We start from the raw sequence: 24,296 nt of genomic DNA on the forward strand, positions 1-24,296 counted from the left end.
GTCACTAGGCAGGGAATACCTTCTTGGGTGCTTGGTAACCTTGCTGGTTGCCAATCAGCCGCTCACCACAGCCATCACACCAAGGCACAACATCATCTAGGGACACTCAAGTCCTCCTGATGCAAAATGGCCAAAAGAAGAACAATTTGTGGCTCCAAGTCACTCACCTGGTCTCCTTTTTCTCCTTTCAGTCCAGGTAATCCCCTAGGACCAGGAAAACCTGCTTCACCCTGAAAATAAGACAAAGTGGGTGAAATCTGAATTCTGTAAGACAGACTCTGCCTGAGTTTTCTCATGAGATTGACTGTAGATGTAGTTTGCTGAGAGAGAGTAAGATTAGTTTGATCTTAAAATAATTTCTTCGGTTTTTTTAAACCATTACTTAAAGCAGCAATTAAGACTTCTCTGGTTTTTTGCCTGTTAACTGATGTCACAAAATTTAGGATGTAGTTCCTTCATGCTGGTCTGTAGCAGGACCAAACAAGCAAATGAAAGCAGAAAAAGAAATACAATCTGAATTTTATTTTCATCATAATGATCTGGTGTAGTCTGGAAATGCAAAAACTGCAGTGTATTCATCTGAACAGTACAGATGTCACCTGATGAGCAGATCTAGAATTATTTGAGTGCACTATTGCACATTTGGATTTACTTCTGTTTGAACATTACCTTTGAGTTTCTGCTTTATAATACTTGTTATTGGAGTAACTATGATCTCTGTGTCATGTGGTTTCTCCTAAATATATCAAGTACTCTCAAATTTAGCTCCCAGTTGACCCAGTTTGTAATATGAAAATAACCATGTGGTTTCCCATTTATAATTCTTTTCTATCTGAATTTATAGTGCAATACCACAAAGTAGATCAGTCATGGATAAGACCAAAATTCACAAAGTCTTGTACAAATACTGAACTAAGAAAAGGTAATCCCTGCTCTAAAGAGAGTATCTTAAGTATAGAGAGAACAAAAGATTATCATGGTAGAGGTGCAATGGGTCTGTAGATAAAATCAGGTGAGGAACAAGATACTGTAGCAACTAAGGATGACTAAGAACATCCAGGTGATGTTGGGAGAATTTTAAAGAAAGTGGCACTTGTTGGCAGATGGAGTGATGCTTTCTCAGAGCTACTGTGGGATCCTGGCTGTCATGGAATAATGGAATGGTTTGGGTTGGAAGGGACCCTAGAGATCTTCTAATTCCAGCCCCCTGCCATGGGCAGGGACACTTTCCCCTCAACCAGGCTGCTCCAATCTGGCCTTGGACACTTACAGGAAGGGAAATGACAATGAGATCCCAGCCATTCCAGAGAGTCAGAGAGTAATTAAAGCATCTAACATTGAAGGACACAGAGGAGAATTGAGAGGGAAAATAAAAACACAGTTTAAACTTGGCCTCTGAAATGGTCCTGAAGCAAAATATCATTGAGTTTGTAAGAGTTCAAGGACAGAAAGATACTACAAAACAGCCAATGTGGATTTCTTAAAAACTAATTGTATCAAACCCATCCAGTTCCCTCCTTAGACATGAAAACTAAGCAGACAAGAAGAAAGCATTTTCCTGATGTATCTTGACTTTAGTAAAATATCTTGCATAGGCCAAAATGATGTTCTGATCTGTAACCACAGAAATGTAGTGTAGAATGGTACCTGGAGGGTGGTGTACAACTGAATGAAGAAACAGCATTCATATACCTGCTGTGAGCAAACTACTGTCAAAATTCAGAGGATATATGAAGTGAAGTCCTCTCAGGGACAGCACTATTCAGCTTATGACAGGAAAGAGAACATTTATGAAACAGAGAACATCACATTGTGGAGAGAGGGACAAGTGCCTTGGAAGGTGGTGCTGAAATTCAAAACAGGTCTGTGTGGGGACAGTGATCAGGCTGGGGTCTGGCCCCTTGTGGCACTTGGACCAAGCCTGCCTGGAAACTTTAAGCCTGGTAGCTTGTTTACCCAGCTACAATGAAATGACATCAAGGAAGGGCACAGAAACCACTCATCCCTTGGAGCCTGATGAAAACACTCCTGGGGAATCATCTGCCCATGCTGTGGTGATTTCCCCTTACCTGGAACACCAGGTAAGGATACTTTCCTGGGAACTGAGTGATACCTACCAGGCAGATTGTAAGGACTTTTGGAATAGCAGCAGTACAGTCCAGATTCACAGGGCGGGGTAATTGTTACTGAGTGCCTTATCCCAATAAACCTCAATTTGTGCCTCATCTTTGTAGCCTTATTCCATCAATCACAGAATCATTAAGGTTCGAAAAGACCTCTAAAATCAACCATAAATCTCACCCATACAACTGTTGCACCTTCAATCACAGATGCAAGTAACATGCACAGATCTTGTCATTGGCAAATGGCTTTGTTATCTCATGTGGTCACTTGCTATTGTTTTGACAGGTCAAGTTTGCTGTTAAGACTGTTTTTTCTGCTCACCTGCTCACCAGGTTGGCCACGGCTCCCTGGTTCACCCTGGAAAAACAAAAGCAAATCTATAACATTTTAAGGACCCTTTGGTAAGAACACTTCCTCATTAGCAAAATGTGGTCCCTACTGGTCCCTACTGGTCCATGTTGTTCTACCTACATCCCACAAGGCTCTGAAATTGCCTTTTTGATGGCTTGGGAACACAGCCTGCAGAGAGCCAAGGTTCAGGTTAGATCTCCCCACACACTTAGGCCTGAGAGGGGAGCATCAAACAAGGGTTGGTATTTTGGAACATTATGAAAGTCAGTGAACCCCATCTGCTCATCCCCTTATGTCTCCAACTCCAGAGGAATCTTCTTCTCCTGTCTTCAGTATAAGACCTTCCAAAATCACACCTTGGTTGACTCAGTGGATACTCAGCAGAGCATGAAGTACAATCCCTTACCTTAGGGCCAGCTTTTCCAGGAAAGCCTTCCTCACCCTTTTCCCCTCGTTCTCCCTGCAGGGAACACAAGAAGTCAATTCACAAACTCCTCTGGTGTTTGTGCAGCACATCTGCAGTCAATGGTGAGGAATATTTTAATTCAGTTCCTCAGGATCACCTTGAGGGTATAAATGGAGACATACAAGAATATGCTTCCTGGAATATTTTTCCATTCCAGTGCCATTTGCAATCACATCTGCAGCAGCCTACTGGAGAATTTCTGGAAAAACACAATCACTGTTGCATTAAAGATGTCCATAGTGAATTATCTGGGGAAAAAACCACCTCCATTCAGTTTCTTCAAACTGTATGTGGTTAGAAAGTTAGGAAGTATTTTAAAAAACCATAAAATTTTGGGACTGGGGCCTTGGTCGCTGGATCCATTGTGTAAATACTTTAAAACTGATCTTCCAGTGTGGGTGGTGTCAGCTTAGATGGCAGAGGCTGCAGTAGCTGAAATGTGACTACATAGCTGGGAAATGCAGTAAGTACTACACAGAAGTTTGGATAAAATCCAAACTTTATTTAATATCAGAAATATGTTATGGACTGCAAATTCCTTACCTTTATTCACCAATAAATGGGAACTGGGGACTCTGCTAGACCTGAGATCAAGTAGCAGAAACAAGAAAACCTCTGCCTATGCAATCCAAGGCAATAGATGGTTAAGAGCTGTTTTCTTTAATATAATAGTCTTTAATATAATCATCATCCCCAAAACCTAGTTTGGCCTTTGTAGTCAAAACATGGTACATTTCTTTGTCCCTTATTTGCAGGGGCATGAGAAGTCAAGTGTCTCCTATCTCTACATTTACTATTTCCCTTCTCCCAGTGCACAGACAATGGAGGAGACAACTCCCCTTCCAAGCCATAATTTGGAAAAGCTTTCAAATGGGGCATAAGAAGCAGGGAATAATAAAGAACCAACTTTCTGCCACACAGACCTAGAGAAGGCTCAGGGGGATGGCATCTCTTCTTTCCAGCCCTTCAGGGAGGAAAGAAAGGAACATCTTTGGAGCCTGATACACTTCTTTGTTCTTCTTCTTTGTGCCTTGGATATATGCCTTGACTTGCCAGGGTCACTGGATTTCCTGATTGACTGTTTCCAATGCCCAGCTGTGTTTTTCCTGCTTCCCTTGCTTGCTCACCCCAGTGATCTGCTTAATCCCAGTGCCTGTGGTGTCACTTGCCTTTTGACCTGGAAGCCCTGGAAGCCCACTGAGTCCATCTTTGCCAGGCAGCCCCTAAACAAGAGGAAAACATAAGCTCTAAGTGCCAATTCTTTAAATTGTGACCAGCAAACTCAGCATAAATATGCTCAGCTCATCTCTCCTGCCACCCACCTAAGTTTAAGAAAAGAAAAACTCCCTCATGCATTTTGGTTTTTGATTTTTTTTCCTACTTTGTCTCAAAAGACACAAAAATTCTCAAACTACGTATTTGCTCTGCCTTTTCTTCCAGTATCCCAGTTTTAATGAATGACCACTGGATGTCAGCATTGTTACAGAGAAACTCCAGTATAGAGCTTTTATGTACTGAGAATCTTTACATTTTTTTATGTACCTTACTTAAATTTTAGTTTATTCTCTCTAAGTCCCTATTACCTGTAGCTATATATATATATATATTTTTTTTTTTCTTTTACATCTGTTTCTCCTTTTAAATCTTGGTAATTTCTTATACAGTAGATAGACACCTAAAATTAAATTATATAGCACATAGTGACAGAGTGGTTCAGGAGATAAGAAGAAGAAGATAAGAATTAAAATTACTTCCTGTAATGCATTTAAAATGGTGAGAAAAAAGTTTTCTTCCCTTTTCCAAGTGTCAGTCAATCCACACACACTGCAGACTATAGGTGGCAATTCTGTACAAAGTATTTAATTATTCAGTTTTTATGACTTAAGAACAACAGAAATTGCTACAGTCTGCTAAATCTGAGATTTTAATAATGAGTAATTTGGCCTGATTTAGGAAATTCCAGGTTTGGAGAAACAATATTGTGTCAAATGCAAAAGGAATTTTAAAAGGTATCATATAAAGAAAATATCATGATCCAATTGCATAGGAATAGTGGGGCTGCACCTGGTAAAATTCTTATTCACAAAAGGTATCTGAGATTAATTTGTGGATTAAAAGTGACAGTATTGGAGCCCATGTTAAAACCTTGTGTGCAGAAAAGATGTGGGGAAAAAAGCAGACTTCAGAATTACACTATCTGAAGTAAAGAACAACTTTGAGGTGAGGGAAACAGTTCCTCCACACTTACAGGTGGTCCAGGTGGTCCAGTTTTACCAGAAACTCCAATTTCTCCTGGCAGTCCCTGAGAAATGAAATCAGGAGGAAAAATCAATCATTATTTCTGTTCTCTGCAGGAATCTCATTCCCGATTGCTGCTTTCACTTGAAGTACATTTTTCCCTTCCACTGCAGTCAGGTCACTGCTGTGGGGAGCCCTGGAGACCCTGAATTATCCCCAGGAAGCACCAATGTGCTTCCAAGGCCCAGCAGGGAGAAGCTGTGCCCTAAGACCAGCTGTGGCTTTGCAGTAGAGAAAATATAAGAGAAAACCCACATTGCCAGAGGCCTTAACTCTGTTCCCTCTGAAATCCATGACCTAAAATTTTCTCCAGCTGTTTTTTCTTCTCCTTGATATAAAACAAACCCCCCAGGCTTTCTTACCGGTGGTCCAGGCGGTCCCGGGGGTCCAGCCGTGCCTGGGGGCCCTGGAGGTCCCTGCAAGAGAGGAAACAAATCCAATTTATCAAATTCTCTGGTAGTAGCTGAAAGCCTCAGGTCCTCCCCTGTGTAACAGGGGCCCTGTAGGAAACAGGCAAAATCACTGAGTTTTATTTGCTTAACTTCTACCCAAAAAATGCAAGATGCCAAAGCAAGGGGCCAATGAAGACGTGCTGAACATTTTCTTCTGGGAAAATGTTCACTGCTGTCATTGCTACAAGGGGAGCTCCATCCCACACTCCAGTACAAGAGAAGGAGGAGTGGAAGGCCATCAGGGGTAACCCACAACACAGAGCTTGACCAGTGGGATTCCTTCAAGCATCCAAACAAAGTTAACCTCGATTCATGTTGTTTCAAAGTGAATAATTTAACTGTGAAAAAAAAAAATTGCTGAAAGCAACAAATGAATGAACAGGCTTGTGGTTTGAGCTTGCTTTTTTTGGGAGGGTGGGGTTAAAAATATGAGTCCAAGAGAAATGCTGCAATGACTCAAGTGTCTTAAAACAAAATTTGCCACCATTTTGTTGCTTGACATCAACCTTGATTAACATATTCAGTTGGAAATATCTTAACATTCTTACTCATTTCCTTGCAGCAGCTGTTTCTCTTAGGAGAAATATTCTCTTAATAGCCACCTGGTTTAAAGAGGGATCTATTTTTATGCATCAAGCAAATTGTTAGATTTGGCTTCCTATGAGAGATTTGTTTCCAGCCTTGAGAAATCATAATATGTTGCTTGAGATACAAAGATGTTTGCTACTGCCAGCTTCCCCTATAGACCAGACAGGGTTTCTCTTATGCTCAGAATGAAATGTGTTCATGTATTTTTTGGATCAGGACCTGAGCAAACAGCGTGAGAAACGGGTATGTGACTGACCCGAAATTTTATCCTGGATGCTTCTTTCTGTCTTTCTAACATGACAATCTCACTAATTTTCAGTTCTCAGCATAAGGGGAGTTCTGTTGTGATTCTACTTAAAAAAAAAAAAACAACAACAAACCACCCCACCCAAAACTTCTGTAAAGATTTGAAACTGAGCAACTGATACAAGACAGAAATTGGCCAGACAGCATTTTCCCTGTCATCATTCAATATTAAGGTATTACAAGTCACAGATCAATATTAGCATTTATTTTTAATGAAAAATGTAGATGATGAGAAGAAAATGGTGTAAAAAAGTGAGGAGAAGGATCTATTTGAGGCATGGTTTGGCAGAGATGGCAGATAAGTGATCTTACAAAATACATTCACAAACTTCAGCCAGGACCTAGGACAGTCTCTCACCAATAGATGGGGCAAAGAGACCACTAAAGGAAACTGCAGCTGCACTTGCCTCAAGAACTTGCAACTCAGAACAGACATGGAGTTATCCTGTCAACAGCACTCTCACTTGTAGAGTGCCTCAAATGGGAATGCAGCAGAACAACCCCAAAAAGATGTGCCTTCAGATGCACTGATGCTGATGATTTAATTCCTGGGGAGTCCTGCAGTTGGATCCTGCAGTTAAAGATTCTACACCCATCAGGAGACAGATGGTCAAGACAATCCTTCATTTAAAAAGGCTTCACCATTCAAGGAAAAAACTCAACAGTCCAAAAAAGCCCAGCAGAAGAGAATATACTACACACAGACACAACTGTGTGCAGCCACAGCTGGATGGAGCAAACACACATCAAGGACATGGAAATTCTTCTTGGCCCTGCTCCACCTCCACAAGGCACTGCTGGGAGCTCTACAGAAGGTATGGCCTGCAAGAGGGGGCTTCCATCAGGAATGGGGGGAGCACTGGGGAAAAAAGGTAAAACTTTACAAAAACTACAAACTGATTCAGATTGGACTACGTGTAAATTTATCTTTGCAGACTTTCCTTGACAATTCCATCAGTTCCTTCCTAATAACTCAGTTTTGTTCTCTGTCAGTAAGTGAACTGTCTCCCACCAGGAAACACATCCTTCCTAGCGCTACACCAGGGAATTTTTATCAGGAGGTGAAAAACCCCAGTCAGGACCCAGCCTCAGCCCAAGCAATCCCAGGTATGTTGTGTTACCCTGCACAGTGAATTGGCAGGGGTCGATCTGATCTAAAAGCAAAGTCTTACTCCAGCATCTGTCAGCAACCAGTATAATCCCTAAAATGTGAAGTGCTACATCCTCCTCATCCCAGCTCCTTCTCCCACTAACTCTTGGTATTCTCACTATCCAAGACAATCTCTAATTACTCTCTAAAACTTTCCATATCCTAGACCACAATAACCTTATGCAACCGTAAGTCCTGAAATTGAATCCCACTGATCTGATCTTTTTCCTAAATTGCCACTAATAATTCAATTTCATTGTCCTCCAAGAGATAATTACTCAGGATATCATACCCAAACTGGTTTACAGGTAGCCTCACCATGTATTGTACCAACAAATGCTACACTCACTAATGGGAAGCTCTTCTGATAAAATCTTCTCTGAGGTGGACACAGAAAGAAACAGTTTTATGAAATGTCCAGCATTATCCCTTGGAGATGCACAGGTGCCTGCTCCAGCTGACTGCACACAGCAGTCATCGACTGTCCTACTGGGTTTCCTGCTTTCTGCAGCCTGGCTACAGCAAGTGATGGGATAAAGTGAAATAAAATGGCAGAAATACATCATAAATACCTTTTATAGAGCACTCCCTTTTGCTACAGTGCAGAGAATTTCTGTTTCATTTGTGTATCAACATCTCATATTGTAGCCCTTCTCCTGATTTCTGAGTATAATCCAGAGCAAGTAATATTTTTTTAAATATTAGAATTCACCAAACTGACAGAATCTAGTTATGTTTTAAAAAACCAAACATGATAAAACTACAGCAGCAGGACTGCGTGTAATGTTTACCCCAAAAAATCTCACACCATCTGTTTTCTTTGCTTCCATTTTTAAGTGAATCCAGATTAAAGCACCTGATTTACACAACCACCTTTTTCAAAAATTATTTGATGAATAACACAGATGAGAGTCCCTATCCCAAATCCAGAGCACAGTGTTGTCCTGTGAAAACCTTGAACCAGAAGAAAATAATCACAGGGTGTATTTTTTTCCAATTGGTAAACACTCTGACATGTGGTTTGTAAGTGTCAGAGCAAGAAATGATACATGAAAACTTGATTTTAGAACAGATCAACACAAATTCACTTTGGAAAACAAATGCAAAACATGGAATTTTTTAATAAAATGTTTAGACCAGAATATTTCCAAACTACTGTTCTGAAACAAAAATATTTCAAATGTTCATTAAAACCTAAAATCTAAATATTGTGTAGAGACGTGTATGTTTCAGGATAGGATATCTTTAAAAACATTGTGGAGGGTGGATTTTTTTCAGGCTTGTGTTTTATCCAGCCTCATTCCTTAGACAATGAAATGCAGTGGCAGTGCTCAGAAAGAAATCTGACACTGTTCATAGTGGAGACACAGCTGTATGTGTCCTCTAGAATCCACTCTCCAGTGCTCTCCTCTTCCAGTGTGTACCTTGCTGGAAGATGGGCTGGGAAAGGCAGGGATTTTAAGATTTAGGTTGTGGACTCCCTAAGGAGGCTCTGAGAAGGAACAGAAACTTTTGTCTGTGACTCCATCAGTAGGCAGCTGGGCCTAAATCTCTTTTCCATGAAAGAAGGGATTATTAAGTCTTAAAGGGAGGTGAACAAATGACATTCCACAATGAAAACTGAAGTCTGATGGGTTTCCCAGACACCTGAAGGCAAAGCCTAAACAAACATATTTTCTGTGTATTATTCCATGGTGTTGTCTGGGTTCTCTTACACTATGACAAAGGTTTAGATAAGCCCTTAACACATATTAAAACAGTTTCTGGTCTGGGCTGTTACTGCAGTGTAGCACTTCACAAACAAGAAAGGACACACAGGAGCATTCTGTCTGCTGCCAAAATGAGAGCAAAAGGAGTAACTGAGGCATTGACAGCCTTTTCCCTTCCACTCTCTCTTCCTGTCTCCAAAGACATTCCCCAAAATTTCACCTCTCAGAAAGACCCCACAGACCCCTCTTGCTGTTGCCTTTCTGCTGTCTTTCCTTTATTTATATTCCTTTCCCATCAGAAATGAAGCTGTTGCAGCCAGTTTTGTGGAGCAGCCCATGTGTCCCACTATGTCCTTTGCTACTCCAGACCTCCACTTGTCCTCCACAGCATCTGAGTGGATTCCAGGATCAGCTCCTCAAATCTGCTTTTCATTTCTCACCCCAGCCACTTCTGCTGTGAATTGGAATTATACAATCAGAGAATCACTGTGGTTGGAAAAGACCTCTAAGACCCTCGAGTCCAACCATCAACTCAGGGCTGCCACAGCCACTGCCAAACCACATTTCTAAGTCCCACTTCTTTTAAATAGCTCTAGGGACAGTGATTTTACCATTTCCCTGAGCAGCCTGATCCAGTGCTTGACCACCCTTCACTGAAGAAATTTTTCCTTATATCCAATCTAAAATGGAAATTATTTTGAGATGTTTTCTGTAACGCTGCATTAGAGCACCATGTTTTTCTCTCTGCTTAAATCCTGCCTTACAAATCAATACAAAGGTAAGAGAACTTATAAAAAAAAGCTGCTGCTGATGACACTAAAAATCAAAAGCCTGAAGAGCCAACAGATGTGAGCATTTGTCTACAATATATGTCCTGTAGTCAGCATCAGTGACAGTGCCATAATTCATACACGGATCCAGTCTCAGTCACTTCATCAAGTGGCATTGGAACTGGAGTACCAACATTAAATTTAAAATAAAAGTTCTGTCAACAACAAATTCTCCAAACTGTCTTTGCAGCTCTCTAAAAGTATGGAATAAAGTTGACTTTGTACATAGCAGTCTTTCTAGGAGAGTTTCCTGCTTCCAGTGAAAGGCAGTGTTTGTTTAATTTAATCACTTAGTGTAAGCTATGGACATGATCTCTTTTGTCTACAGAGGAAGATTTATTTCCCCATGTGTTTACTTGGAGTTGGTTTACTGAGTCAGAGCAGCAAATGAGAAAAAACTACTAAAAAATCTCCTTTAATGTCTTTTGTTTCAGCACCATTAGCAATCTTCACAGGTGAAGACTTTTTTGATTTATTTTATTTAAGGTATAGATCTTATTAAAGATTGCTCTGAGCAATATCTTCCAATTCTAAGCAGCAATGGAAAAGTTTAAATTCAATCTGAGCTTTGCAGCTGGGGCGCACATCCTTTTCTTAGCTTTTGCAGTATTAACTTGCATTATAAAAAGGACATTAAGGACACTGTGTGTTTCAGAGGAGATCATTTATTTCCTGAATTACTTAAGAAAAGCAGGGCTTGAGCTCACACCCTACAGACAAGTCTATACTAATTAAATCACTGCCAGCCAGGACCATAACAGGTACAGCTTGTACTGGTCTCCCTCTCAGGTCTGACTTACACCACCAAGTTATCTAGCAGAAGGCAAGCCTCAGTAACAGCCCAGAGGTATTGCAAGGCAGAGGTATGGCATTTTTATTTATATTTCAAAGACTTTTGATGTGTTTTGCTGCCTCACAGGTGGCCAGCAAGTACTCACTCAGCTCAGGGAGCCTCAACAGTGGCTCAGTGGCCCATTTGTAGGTGCCTGTTTGAAAAGACCTTCAGGATCCACTGATGATAATAATTGGGTCTTCATCAACAGGAGCAGGCACCTGCATCCCCATTCTCAACCCAAGAAGTGCTTGTATTTGGAGCCAAACCCCAGCCTGGGTAGCTCAATGATACAGCTCAGAGTGCTTGAGACAATTATTTCAGCCTAAAGTTCTTTACAGAAATGCTCATTTTTCAGTCTGCATTTGAACATCCTACTGCAATAAAAGTTGGGCCTATGATTAAGGTTCCTGGGCACTAAAATAGTACAAATAAATAACAACAGAAACACATTATTAAGTTCAGGTGTCTGTGTCCTTGCTGCCAGAAAATTGCTCAAGTCCAGACAGGAAAAAATATCCAGAATTTCTATTCCATGGCTTAATGATGTTGCAAGATGCACCATTTATAAAGATGACTGGAAAATAAATACTCATTTTTAAAGGTGCTGATCAGAAAACATGAAACAAATAAGCAGATGGACAGGTTCACCACCACAGCTGATTTGGAAGGAAAAATAAATATTTGAAAATATTTTTATATTATAATTTGGTTTGAGTTGGTGTGTGCAAAGAGAGACAAAGCTACCCTATTGCCACAAAACATCCTCAGTCTAGAAGGGAATTTGCCTCCGAGATGCTGCTCCAGGGTCTGACAAATAATCTCCTGAATGGTCCTTGAGACTTGGACTGACTCATCTCACCTGCAGTTCATCACTGGACCATGGAATCACAGAATATCCTGAGCTGGAAGGGACCCACAAGAGCAGCCCTTAAGTCAGTTCTCTTGCCTGACCTGTGGCTTCTCAGTTGGACTGAGCACGACAGCAATGATTTTCCTTGGCAAAGCCCAATAACTTCAGAAGATCTTTCCTGTGTCTTTCAGCAACAATGAGCTTCTAAAGCTCCTATATCAACCCCTTTCTCCTGTCCATACAGGTATCAATGTGGGGAATCAGGTCAGGAAACATAAATTTAAAATTGCAGAGGAAAAGGAGACTATTTTTGTGTTCTAATCTAGTTTATGTGCAGCCAACTCAAATCAGTTGTCCCTCAGCACCATGGGTGCAGAACAGGAACAGCTGACATCGGCTTCCATACATAATTTGAATGAATGTCCATATAACTACAGTATAAGAAAACCACTCTTCTTCCTGGGCATTTTTGGGGCATAGTCTAATTAAGAAAAAAAATTAAAAAGAAAAGAAAATGCTGATAAAATGTTTTAAAAATCTAATGCCACAAAAAGTGCTGTTAAGCTGAATAGTTTTGTCAGAAAGTGAATGTAAGCATTTTCATTAAAGAGAAACATTGAAATCTGCAGCAATATGTCTAGAACAGAGTGCCACTGCAGGAATAGGAACAATATTTTACCTTTCATGCAGTTAGCTTGGAGGAACAGTCAATTTCAGTATCCCTTGATGGGGCAAGCATTTTGTGCAGTTTTAATTAACATAAAATTTGCTAACATTATTTAGCTTGTGCAAAAAGGAAAATTACTTAATCTATTGTCAGCAATTTTCACAGATACATTTATAAAATTGCTAACACATGCATATATATCTTTAATTTGCAGGGAACTTGAGTTAAGTAAGTGTGACATTGTTTGGATGGATACTGTCAGGTATCTTAAAAAGAATACATAGATAAAAATCTTCCTCCAAAATGAAGGAAAATAAGAAAAAACAAAACAAAACTAAACTAAAAAACCCCCAACAACCAACCAAGCTAAGAAAAATAACACAACAAAAGCAGAGTGTTGGACTCAACAATTCAAGAATTCAAGAAATGTTCTTGTATGCTGTAGGAATAGGAAGGGATTCTTGGGGTGTTCTGTGAAGGGTCACAAGTTGGATTTGATGATCCTTCTGAGTTCCTTCAAACTCAGAATATTCTATGATTCTAAAATCTTTTAAATCCATTAGAAACACTGTCCTCATTCTTGCAGGCTGCTGCTGAAATACTTGCAGATTAGATAGTGTACCAAAAGTAAAAAGTCTTAAAATATAAAAACCAGTATCAAATGGTGTTTTGCTGGGCACAGTTCCCTGCTGGACACAAGGGATTTAACCTGCATGGGGCCTCAAGGTCCTGGATTACTTCTCTGACATTCTCCACAGAAAGGTTATCAGCTCTTTACAGAACTCCTGTCACACAAACCACTTCTAGATTGTTCCTCCTGCTTTCAAGGGCATAAATTGCCAGAGCAAATAAATGAGCAACCAGAATCTGCAGTCTAGCAGTGTGATTCCTCCCCCTGCAGGGAAATCCCCAGAGCCCTCCCTTGGAGACACCACAGAGTTCACCCCACCTGGGCAGACAGAAAGGACTTCCCCAGGACTCTTGCTTAACACTGACCCATCCCCATTCCTTTCCCCACGTGTCCCAACTTCCCCTGGTCTCTCCTCTGTCTGCTCCCTCATTGGTTGTGGTACCCCTGTGGCCAGCCCCATTTTCCCCCAAAGCCAATGCCCTTTGCCCTGCCCTTTGTACCGCCCCCGTGCCCTCCCCTATTTAACCTTGTGCAGAGCACATGGTCTTGTGTTTTTTGCCTTGGTTTCCTTTCAGTGTGCTGAAATAAACCTTACTAGAACTGGCCATATAAAAGGCCCTTCTGCCTCTCTTTGCTGAGCTAGCCATGATGAGTGGTGTGTGTGGATTTGACTGCTATCCCTGAGTGTTTACCCAAGCAGCTTTTCCAGAGGAGATGCTTATTGGAGAAAAAGTAGCAGCAACCACCATCTAAACCCCACTCTGCTAGAGCAGTTGCAGTACATCACCAACAGCTGTAGCAATGGAAGCTCATCATCCTTCCCCAAACTTTAGCAATTATTGAAACACAATGCTAGAGCCAAAGTCCAGTTTGTTAATTTTCTATTGAAAGGGAACAAATTAAATGCTCAGTTTCATTCTGAGTGATCAGCTTAATGTGAGGTTGCACCTTTCCTGCTTTAGGACATTCCCGTGGAAATATTTCTTACTGCAGGGGTGACCCTACAAAGTGATTCAGGTCTGCTGAATTTGTCTCCAAAGTTAGCAAAAAACTATGTCAAAGGTGTCAATGTTATTAGGGCCAAACAGGCTGATCCATGGTGGAGCTGAATCCTCTTGGCAATTCTTAACATAAACCACTCTGTGTGGCCCTCATGATGCTATGGTGCAATTTGGAGCTCTAAGTTGCCAAAAGCTTTAAAAAGAAGGCGTTAAGGGGTCATTAACTTAAGACATCCCCCTTCCTCACTAAACACAAATCAGTGATTTTCCTCTGGCATGATGCTGCTTTAAGCACAAGCAATGGGGAAATCCCATACAACACAGCTGTGCTGGTTCCAAGATACTGAAAAACTCTGGAAGGTAAATGAAATTGCTGTCAGACAAACAGACATCTCTCAATCTCAACAAGATAAATTATTTGCATCTTAAAAGGAGAAACATGAATTTCAAATAATACAGTATAAAGAGGAAGATCACAGATGCTGCATTGTGTAGTTCCATGTCCTCTGTTGCCACCAAATCTGGTTTTACACATATTATAGGAAAAGGAAGAAATCATCACTTACCTGAGGGCCAATCAGACCATTGATTCCTGGGAATCCTGGTTCTCCCTTTTTACCCTGCATGTTCAACAGAGGAGCACATATTAGAGAGCAGACCAAAGACTGCTATTGATTTTCCAAAGTCTTTCACCACCAACCTGGTAAATCAATGTAACGTGAGTACACAAAACACAAAAACTAGAAATGAAGACAACAGACACCATTTGGAAATGAAACCCCGGTTGTCTTTAACAATCCTGTATCTCACACGTGGTGACAATAGCTGTAAAGTTGAGCGCTGTTCTCACACACATTGTGGCATCTCCTACACTCTGCAATCCCATCTGGCTTCCCCCTACAGAGGGGTAAGGAAGTCATGATGCTGAGATGCAGGCAAGGGGGGTGTTAAGTGTAAACATGGGCTGAGAGGTAAAGCAGTGGCCCTCTGGTCCCTTGCACTACTTCCTGCATTAAGAAATAAAATAATTGAGAACTCTGGTGCATGGTTGAATAGAAAAGATCCACAATCTCTAAGCTGGGAAACAGGAATCCATGAGGCATTTCTAGGTAAAGGTGGCATCAGCAGCAAAGGGCAGAGCTCATGGACTCCTCTGCAAGTAAAAAATATCCCTTCAAAGGAACCAGAGAACTCCACTGGTGCAAGGCAGGGAGAAGCAAAGAGCTGGAGTACAGCCTGAGACAAGGTCACCTGTATGGATGCTGGGCCTCTGTGTCCTCACGGGTTTGATCTCAAATAATTCAAAAGGAAAAAATCCAACATGAGAAAAATGAGGAAGAAAGGGTGGAGTAAGCACTGGAGTTAAGGCAGAGATTGGATTTGTTTCTCAACCCAACAGGTGACTTGCTATGTTACTTTAGGTAAGTCACATATTTTATAAAAACTATCTCTTCTTCCCTCATATGTAACTGACACTGAATCATAAATATTTCTAAGGTTGTTATTAATATAGTGGGAGGGTACAAGAGGAGTCATGTAAATATCTGAGAGACAGACTTTTTCCTCCTTCCTTTCTACTTCTCATCCAGACTGATTTTCTTTTTAGAAGGAAAATATAATTTAAAAAGTTAAATGTCCCTGATAATGTGAAGGGTCAAATATAAAATTTTCCCTTTATTTTTCTTCATTGAAAGATGTGCAGAAACAGCATCTATTAACAGCATTTTTTTGCTGACTTAAAGAAAAATCTAAACCATCAAAAACAAAACAAGTTTTCATTATGTTTTCCTCAGCTGTGACTGAGGTTTATTATCTGATGTGTCAGAATCAGTTACTTTAATTATTTTTCTCATTAAAAAATCCCCAGCAACTCTCCACCCTAAAACAATGAAAATCAGCATTCATATACAGAAGAATTTAAGAAGAATATTAAAGGAGTGATTATAGGGTCCTCAGGTATCAGAAGAAATTTGTAATCATTTGCAGGACTCAATATCAATAAAAATTTGAATTATATACTCCAGCACACCCACTATTCATAAATGTTCCTTCTACTTTTCCAACATCCATCATTTCTTTTCTTGTCAAAGCCAGCAAGATCTCATTTTTAATGTGAAGGACTCATGTCACCACATGATTTAACATATGTTTTCTAGTTAAAGATGTTCATTTTGCCCACTGCCAAGGTGACCATGCAAATGGCACTGTTAAAGTACTCATTTAAATAAATATGTAAGCTTATGAATAAAGTATACAGGATGTGGTGGGGGGGCCAGACACAGGAGATGAGCCGCCTCCAGCTTCCTATCCATGTGGGAGCTCCATGCCAAGGTGGCTGCTTCCAGATTTATAACACTGAGTCCAGAACAGAGAACTACAGAATCATGGAATTACAGAATGGGTCAGGTTGGAAGGCACCACAGCAGGTCATCTGGTGCAACCTCCCTGCTCAGGCAGGACCATCCCAGAGCACAGGCACAGGATTGTGTCCAGACAGTGCTGGAATATCTCCAGTGAGGGAGACTCCAATGCTCAGCCAGTTCACAGTAAAGAAGTTCTTCCTCAGTCAGGTGGAACTTCCTGGGCATCAGTTCCTGCCTGTTCCTCTTGTCCCATTGCTGGGCACCCGAGCAGAGCCTGGTCCCTGCTCTGAGCCCTCCCTGCAGACACTGACAGACAGGGATGAGGTCCCCCCTCAGTCATCACCTCTCCAGGCTGAACAGGCCCAGCTCTCTGTTTTCCTCAGAAGAGAGATGCTGCAGTGTTCTCTGAGGCTTGGTCCCAGGAACAGAGGTGGATTTGGCACCAGGCACATAGGAAGCACCCTTAATTGTGTCCATCAAAACAACACAGTGTTACTGATGCCTTTATGTCCCACCAACCAACTGCTCTGTCTCCAGAAGAGATGCAAGAGGAGCTTTTTATTCTTTCTTTGGGTATAATGTTGAGAAGCTTCAGGTCTTTTTAAAACATTGAGAAATCTCTTAGAGCAACATATAATTATAGAGACTGAGAGAGACTTCCTATTGTGAAGGGGACTTGTGGGCCACTCTGAGGTTAGCTGAAATCCTGCTACAACAGATTTGCTCCAAAGCATTATAGTCTGTCTGTAAAGGACAGAAATACTTGCTGGGAGAAATTACACCTATGAGAGCAAAACTCAGTGAAATGTCACACTGCCTAATAATATGACAGACAAACCCAGAAATTATGCTCTGTTACCTACAGTAGGAATCAGGTAAGATTGTGTATCTTTTGACATTATGAAATATATCCTATTTGCCTTTATCAGCAATTTGAACAAAAGCACAGTTAAAAATGTATGTTTTATTGGAAATTTGTGTGTTTACCTACTGACAATTACAGTTTCACTCTGGATTTAGTCTATGGCATCAATTCCTTCTCCTTTTTTTTTTTTTTTTTGTTAACTTGCTCACAGTTTGATCTGCATAACTGAGCTTTGCCAGGGCAGGCAAAGTCATCTGAACATTTCAAATATTCACAAATAAAAGTGAACAGAACCATCCATCAAAACGATATCTTCTATACAGAAGACAGGAAATCAAGGAAAATGTCATTTCCACTCTGCTGGAGGGGAAATTCTGAAAGGTACCTCAGCCCAAGACTGTCTCCCATCTTGCTGTCCAATAGCCAGAACACACATATGCTTTCTTAGCATGTTTTTCTCTGAGGTTTGGCCCAGGAACACAGGTGGATTTGGTACAAAGTACACAGAAAACATCTTTAGTTGTGAATGAATATGACTCTGCAAGCATAAATGCCAATTTTGTTTCCCCTGTAACCTGGATGGGATACTAGGATTACCAATTTTATCTGGTCTCTTTACCTCTGCAATACTAGAGAAACCAGAAGAAATCCAGCAATGTTAATCAATGTTTGAGCTCCCTGAAGGCTCCAGCCTTTTGCAGTCTCCATATGCATTACATAACACAGGTAAATTTTGAAGTGAGAGCATCTCCATAGCTTGAGGATAAAAATACCACCAGGGTTGGCCAGATCATGAGTGATTATTGGAGCAGTTATGGCAAAGTAAAGGGTTACAAGGACTTCTGCACATTGAGAGAGACTGCACCTTGAGGCTGGCTCCTTCCAAAAAGCCTACTTAATTTTCTAGGCAAACTTATTCTCCTCTCTCCTGGATTATTTATCCATTTCACCTTGGAATTAACAATCATCTCTCTCCATTCCTTGGATTCTGGGAGCCTAAGGTGGTACAAATCCAGGGCAGTTCATACACAGAGAAGTAAGAGTTGAAATAGTGTTGACTTCCAAATTCAAATTGTGACTGGCCTGAACAGGAAAACTGTATGCAACAATCCACTCAGGTGAAAGATGGATCAAGAATGGAAAGTCAAATACCTGTATTTGTTCCACCATCAAAAACAGGAAGAACTCAGCAGGCCTCCACAGATTTGTTAACTTTTTATCTCCCAGGACAGCTGAGAGGGACAAACCTTTCCTGCATTGACAAATGATCTGAACACTGCTCCTCTGGGTGAAGAGTGCACCCTGAGCCCAGGAGTTCCCAGTTTAAACTTCGATTATTTTATTATTATTATTATTATTATTATTATTATTATTATTATTATTATTATTATTATTATTATTATTATTATTATTATTATTATTATTTATCTCCCTGACTTACGTACATTGAGTCTTTAACATGGAGAAGTACATTCATTAAATGTTACTATATTATAAACATATTTTCCATTAATTTTCTTTTCATAAATTTATTCTTATTACCCCATGAGACTCCTGTATTATTTTTGTTTTGTATTGATTGTACTTTGAACTTGGACAGATTTTATCAATGTAATTTTATAAAACTAAGCTGCAGTCCAGCATATCACACTCAAAATGGTCTAAACAGCTCCTACCTCATGACTGCTGCAGGACAAATGTTTTCTCTTGGCCTCTTTCTGAAATTTCAATCACTTGAATGAAATTGTAGCATTTAAAAAAGAGGCAAATTCTTGAAATCCAAATTACTGAGTACACCTAAGAGGAACCCTATGTTTAGTCTGTACTGGACACAGATCTGCATGTTTTCCAGGAGCATGTCATAAGCCTGCACCTTTTGTACCTATCAAGAAAAAAATTTGGTTTTATTTCAAACAGATATTTCAGTAGATCAGGTATCAAAGACTTAAGAGCAGAACCAAAGGACTTCAATTTTCTTCAATTTGACAGAAGAAAAAGAAGGACAGGAAGAGGGAAGAAAACCACAAAACCACCCTAAAAGTGAAAGCAGACTCTCAGAGTTCTTCTTTTTCAGGCAGTTTTAATAAAATCAGGACAGTATTGTCTGTCACTCAAAGGTCTTGCAGGTCACATGAGAATAGCAGAGCATTTTTCTTCACACAGTGTGCTCCTGATGTAAGGGTATCATTGTCAAAATGCAGACATCAGCTGCCAGGTACTTTGGACTAATAAAATGAACAACCCAGTTGCTTGGTTCAGGTTGGAATTGTTACTTCCTGCCCCCAGATGGGATCTGTGTAGGTCCACCAAGCCCAGTACTTTGATTCATCTCATGAATTCAGTCATTGAAAAATGGCCTTTAATTAAAAAAAATGTATCTATTAATCTAAGATGCTTGGTGACTAATAAAGACCCTCAGGAGAAGTCTAACTAGCTAGACACAACAGAGTCTAGGGAAAAATTCAAAGACAGAACAGATCAAATGACATCTGTAATCAAATGATCATTAACAGGAGCATTTTCTGGTCTGTTGCAAATCCTGACGGATCACTGTCCTTTACCCAGCTAATATCCTCTGTTAATCTTATTCAAGAAACCATGTTTCACAGCAGGCTTTAAAACCAGGATAATTCCTAACTTACCAACTTAGGGGCAAAGCACTGCAGAGTTATTTGCTAAAGTGATATTTTCTAATGTTTAGGAAATTACAAGAAAGCAAGTAAATGCCCTTTTCCACTGAGGCATTGACTAAAGGCTGCTTGCACTATCTTTAGGAAGATTCCTAAAGTTCATGCTTACAGGCTAAATTTAACAGCACACAATGCAATGGATGGTCTGTAGAAAACCTCTTAGCAAAGTATATATCTTTTTCCCTGTATTGTTGTTTGCTCATCTCCCTCCTATGCTCACAAGTTCTCACACAGGCTGACAACAGCCCTGGTACTGACTCAGAGCACTGCAGGCAAACCCCATGATCTCCTTTAAGGAGTGAAGTTATCATCAAGTCTCTGTGGCTACTTAAAAAAGTGACCCATTAAACAGCAGTACTGAGACCCAAGTGACTGCCTCCAAAAATGCTAAGCAGGTATCTCACTTCCATTCTTATTTGTCAACTTCCTTGAGGGCAAAGAGGCCCTGAAGAGAGACCCTGACAAATGGACTGGACAATCACCAGTTGTATGGTGGGCAGTCACCAATTGTGTGGTGATTGGTGTGAATCCATCGTTCCAGATCCTGCACCTGGGATGGGGCAACCCTGGATGTACAGACAGACTGGGGAATGAGGCTGGAAAGCAGCTGTGAGACAGGATCTGGGGGTCCTGGTCAGTGGAAAGTTGGAGTCAGCAGTGCTCTGGCAGCCAGGAGGGTCAATCCTCTCCTGGGGGCATCAGGCACAGCATCACCAGCTGGGCAAGGGAAGGGATTGTCCTGCTCTGCTCTGCACTGGCATGGCCTCACCTTGAGTCCTGGGGGCAGTCTTGGGTGCCACAATATAAGAAACACATGAAGATATTAGAGACTGTCTAGAGGAGGGCAACGAGAATTGCCTGATGAGGAGTGACTGAGGACACTTGGTCTGTTCAGCCTGGAGAAGAGGAGACTGAGGAGAAACCTCCTTGCACTTACAGCTTCTTTGTGAGGGAAAGAGGAGGGGCAGGTACAGATCTCTTCTCTCTGGTCACCAGTGACAGGACTTCAGGTAACTGCATGAAGCTGCATTGGGGGAGATTTAGGCTGGATATCAGGATAAGGTTTTTCACACAGAGTGTGGATCCCCAGGGCAGTGATTACAGCACCAAGCCTGCCAGAGTTCAAGAAGCATTTCAACAATACTCTCAAGAACATGGTGGGATTCTTGGGGATCCTTTGTGCAGGGCTGGGATTTGGACTCCATGATCCTGATCGGTGCCTTCCAACTCAGGATATTCTGATTCTGTGTTGTCTCATGAAATGTTCTTCACATGAACAGGCTCAAGCAAGGAAAAGCAGGTTCAAAGTATGATTGTAATAATATCAGGTTCACTATGAAATTGACCTTTTAGCAGTAGTTAAATATGTGAAGAAATAATTCCATGTCAAAAAAAATCCATGAGTTTTTCATGCATAGGAAAACTAAGCTCTTGGCAGAGAATGGTACACCAGCTACCATTTTTAAGGACCCTCTTTTTGAGTACAGACCTAACAGAACAGAAAATAATAAGTATTGCAAGAATCTACACTCATTTGACTTCTAGGACAACAGAATTTCTCTGAAATTTCAGACTGGCCACATTAGTGGTTCTGCACACTCAGAGTCATTTGAAGCAACCCCTTAGCAGTAATAAGTACAGGAGAGCACATGGCAAGAAAGAACCTGCACTGCATTCAACCTGTCAATTCCAAGAGGTACTGAAAGTTCCTGGACAATGAATAAGGAATATGGGAAAGGATCTGGGCCTCAGGATTCTCATATAAGTAGACAAGGATATGTAAGTTGGGTGAAAGTAGCAAACCTTATTCAACAAAGCTGTCCGGAGACTCAGATTAAATAAAAGAAGCAACTCACCCTTGGACCTGGCAAACCAGGGACTCCAGGCTTGCCTTCCAGACCAGGCTCTCCCTTTAAAATTGAGAAGATTTAGAAAGTTAACAGAATAAGAAAAAACTAGTGAACTATATATGATTTCCTAGCTGTTTTGTGCTACCATTACTGCATGGCTACCTAGACAACTCTTACCTGATGATTATGTTGTCCTGTGAGCAGAAGAGAATGAGTAAACAAGATAAAGTGACAATGCCCTGATTAAATACAGAGCACACAACTATATTTAAATTACATAATTCAAACTAGATTTACCTAAGCAACACACCTTCACAATGCCATCAATTTTACAGAAGCCAATCAACAGTGAAACACAACAAGCAATTCAAAAGAGAGGAAACACAGAGTGTTTACAAATGAGGCAGCAGTGACAGTCTGAACTGAGACATCCTGCAGAGCTGGGTCATAAAATATAACTAGAATAGGCTGCAATTTAAGTCAGAAGTAAGAATGTTGGCATGTACAAACTGTTGTAAAAATTGTGTTGAAATATAAACACACATACTCAATTCTTAGTTTTCATCCAGAAAGTATTTCAGCCACGACCTTGTGGCATAACACCAACCCCTTTGACAGCAACTACTCCCTGACCTTCATGACATGACAGCTCACAAATTATCAGTCAGTGCCTCTCTGAGACGTGCTGAATGCCCATACAGCTCTTCAGGACATTAGAAATAGAAAAATGATCAGGTTCTGCATGACAACAGCCTTAAGGCAAAGTCTGCCCATGTCCTGGTTGTCTCTACCCTGTGGTCAGACAGGCCATCCACAGCATGACACCTCCTCTCAGCAATGAAGAAAACTGGAGGCTGTGGGCACTATTTAAATATTTTAGAGCCTGAATAATGTATAAGATTTTCATATGCCTCACTCCAGCCTGAGTTTCAGCTTCTGAAATTGCAAGTAGTGAGAGAAACAACTTACTGGAGGTCCAGGAAGTCCAGGGTGGCCTTGTGGTCCTCGTGGCCCAGGCTTTCCCTACAGGAATGTTTGGGTTTTTTTAAAAGAAGTATTAAAGTATCTTTATGAAAATGTGCATGGGCACATTAGACACATTGTCTGTCTTTACAGGACCTATACCACCACTTCCCCCACAAGTCCTGAAGAACCAGTGCAGAGACCAGCTGTTTTTCTCCTTAATCTCTGGCTACTCAAATTATCAGCACTCATTAGGCTGCAGACAGACTGATCCACCCACACTCAACAGGCACTTATCCATATCTGGTTCTCTGTTTTTCGAAGGTAGTGACTCTACTGAAGAGGCTGGGATATCCTGGATATTCCACTAAAACACTCTGGGTTGGGGTTTGGTAGTGGAGAAGAACAGTTTTTGCATAAGCAGCTCCCACCAGCATTTCCCCCAAGCCTACAGAGCTCTGAAGGGCTTTAAAGTATCATTTGCATGATGCATACAATTGTATTAAGTAACAAGAAATGCAAATTACAGATCCACCAACAAAAAATCAAAATTTAAATATATATATATTTTATACATTGGACTAACAGACTGACACAATGGGTATGTCCCCCTATTTGAGTGCCCAGGTTCAGAGACAAACTAGGCAAAAAATCAAATGCAGTTTAACATTAATGTTAATACATCCCTGTCCTTAGATAATTGCATGGCTGACTCTACAATTCATACTTCTCATTGATATAAGATTCGCATCTGAAAATGATATTGCCCTTTTTCCTTTCTTCATTATTTTCTCCACTGTAAATAGGAAAATTTATTTCTCAATGTCCTGATAATGCTTCCATCCACCTTTCCTTTAAAGTACTATTTTACAGCAAAATCTAACCTAACAGGCAACAGAATTACATTAAAATATCCTTGCAATGAAAGAAGAGATATTGAGTCTCTCTTACTTCCTCTCCTTTCAGGCCTTCAAGATGCACCTGCAATAGAAATGCAGAGTCATAAATGATGGAAAGAGTAAATACAAGGCAGAAGGTGCCAAAGGTATCATGGGCCCCCACAGGGTATTTTTCTGCCCTTGCTGTTCCTTCAAGTTGCATGATAACTCCTACAGCTCCTCAAATCCTGTTGCAGGCTGGGAGATGCTTTCTATTTAAAGAGTTTAGACTAACCAAGGTTTTCTCTCACCTGTGAAGTGATTTGGGTGGCTGTATAAACAGTAAGAACTTAATTAATTTTCTCATTATATAAATAAGTTAGTAAATTCCCCAGATCTTGTTTTATTCTGAATCACAAAGATCTATTG

General features: G+C 40.7%; 1 protein-coding gene across 2 annotated transcripts in view; it reads right to left on the reverse strand.

Annotated features, from left to right (window-relative positions):
• Positions 1-24,296, reverse strand: part of COL22A1 (collagen type XXII alpha 1 chain) — a 245,023-nt gene that overhangs the window by 70,675 nt on the left and 150,052 nt on the right. For both annotated transcript variants that reach the window (XM_077189317.1, XM_077189328.1), the window contains 10 exons: positions 23,941-23,970; positions 22,996-23,049; positions 22,033-22,086; positions 14,825-14,878; positions 5,602-5,655; positions 5,190-5,243; positions 4,111-4,164; positions 2,882-2,935; positions 2,446-2,481; positions 168-230 (listed from right to left, as the gene is read on the reverse strand). In XM_077189317.1, the coding sequence (XP_077045432.1) occupies positions 168-230; positions 2,446-2,481; positions 2,882-2,935; positions 4,111-4,164; positions 5,190-5,243; positions 5,602-5,655; positions 14,825-14,878; positions 22,033-22,086; positions 22,996-23,049; positions 23,941-23,970 (507 nt within the window). The remainder of the gene's footprint in view (positions 1-167; positions 231-2,445; positions 2,482-2,881; positions 2,936-4,110; positions 4,165-5,189; positions 5,244-5,601; positions 5,656-14,824; positions 14,879-22,032; positions 22,087-22,995; positions 23,050-23,940; positions 23,971-24,296) is intronic.

Source organism: Agelaius phoeniceus, chromosome 1 (genome assembly GCF_051311805.1).
Source record: "Agelaius phoeniceus isolate bAgePho1 chromosome 1, bAgePho1.hap1, whole genome shotgun sequence".
In the NCBI taxonomy this organism is placed as follows: Eukaryota; Metazoa; Chordata; class Aves; order Passeriformes; family Icteridae; genus Agelaius; species Agelaius phoeniceus.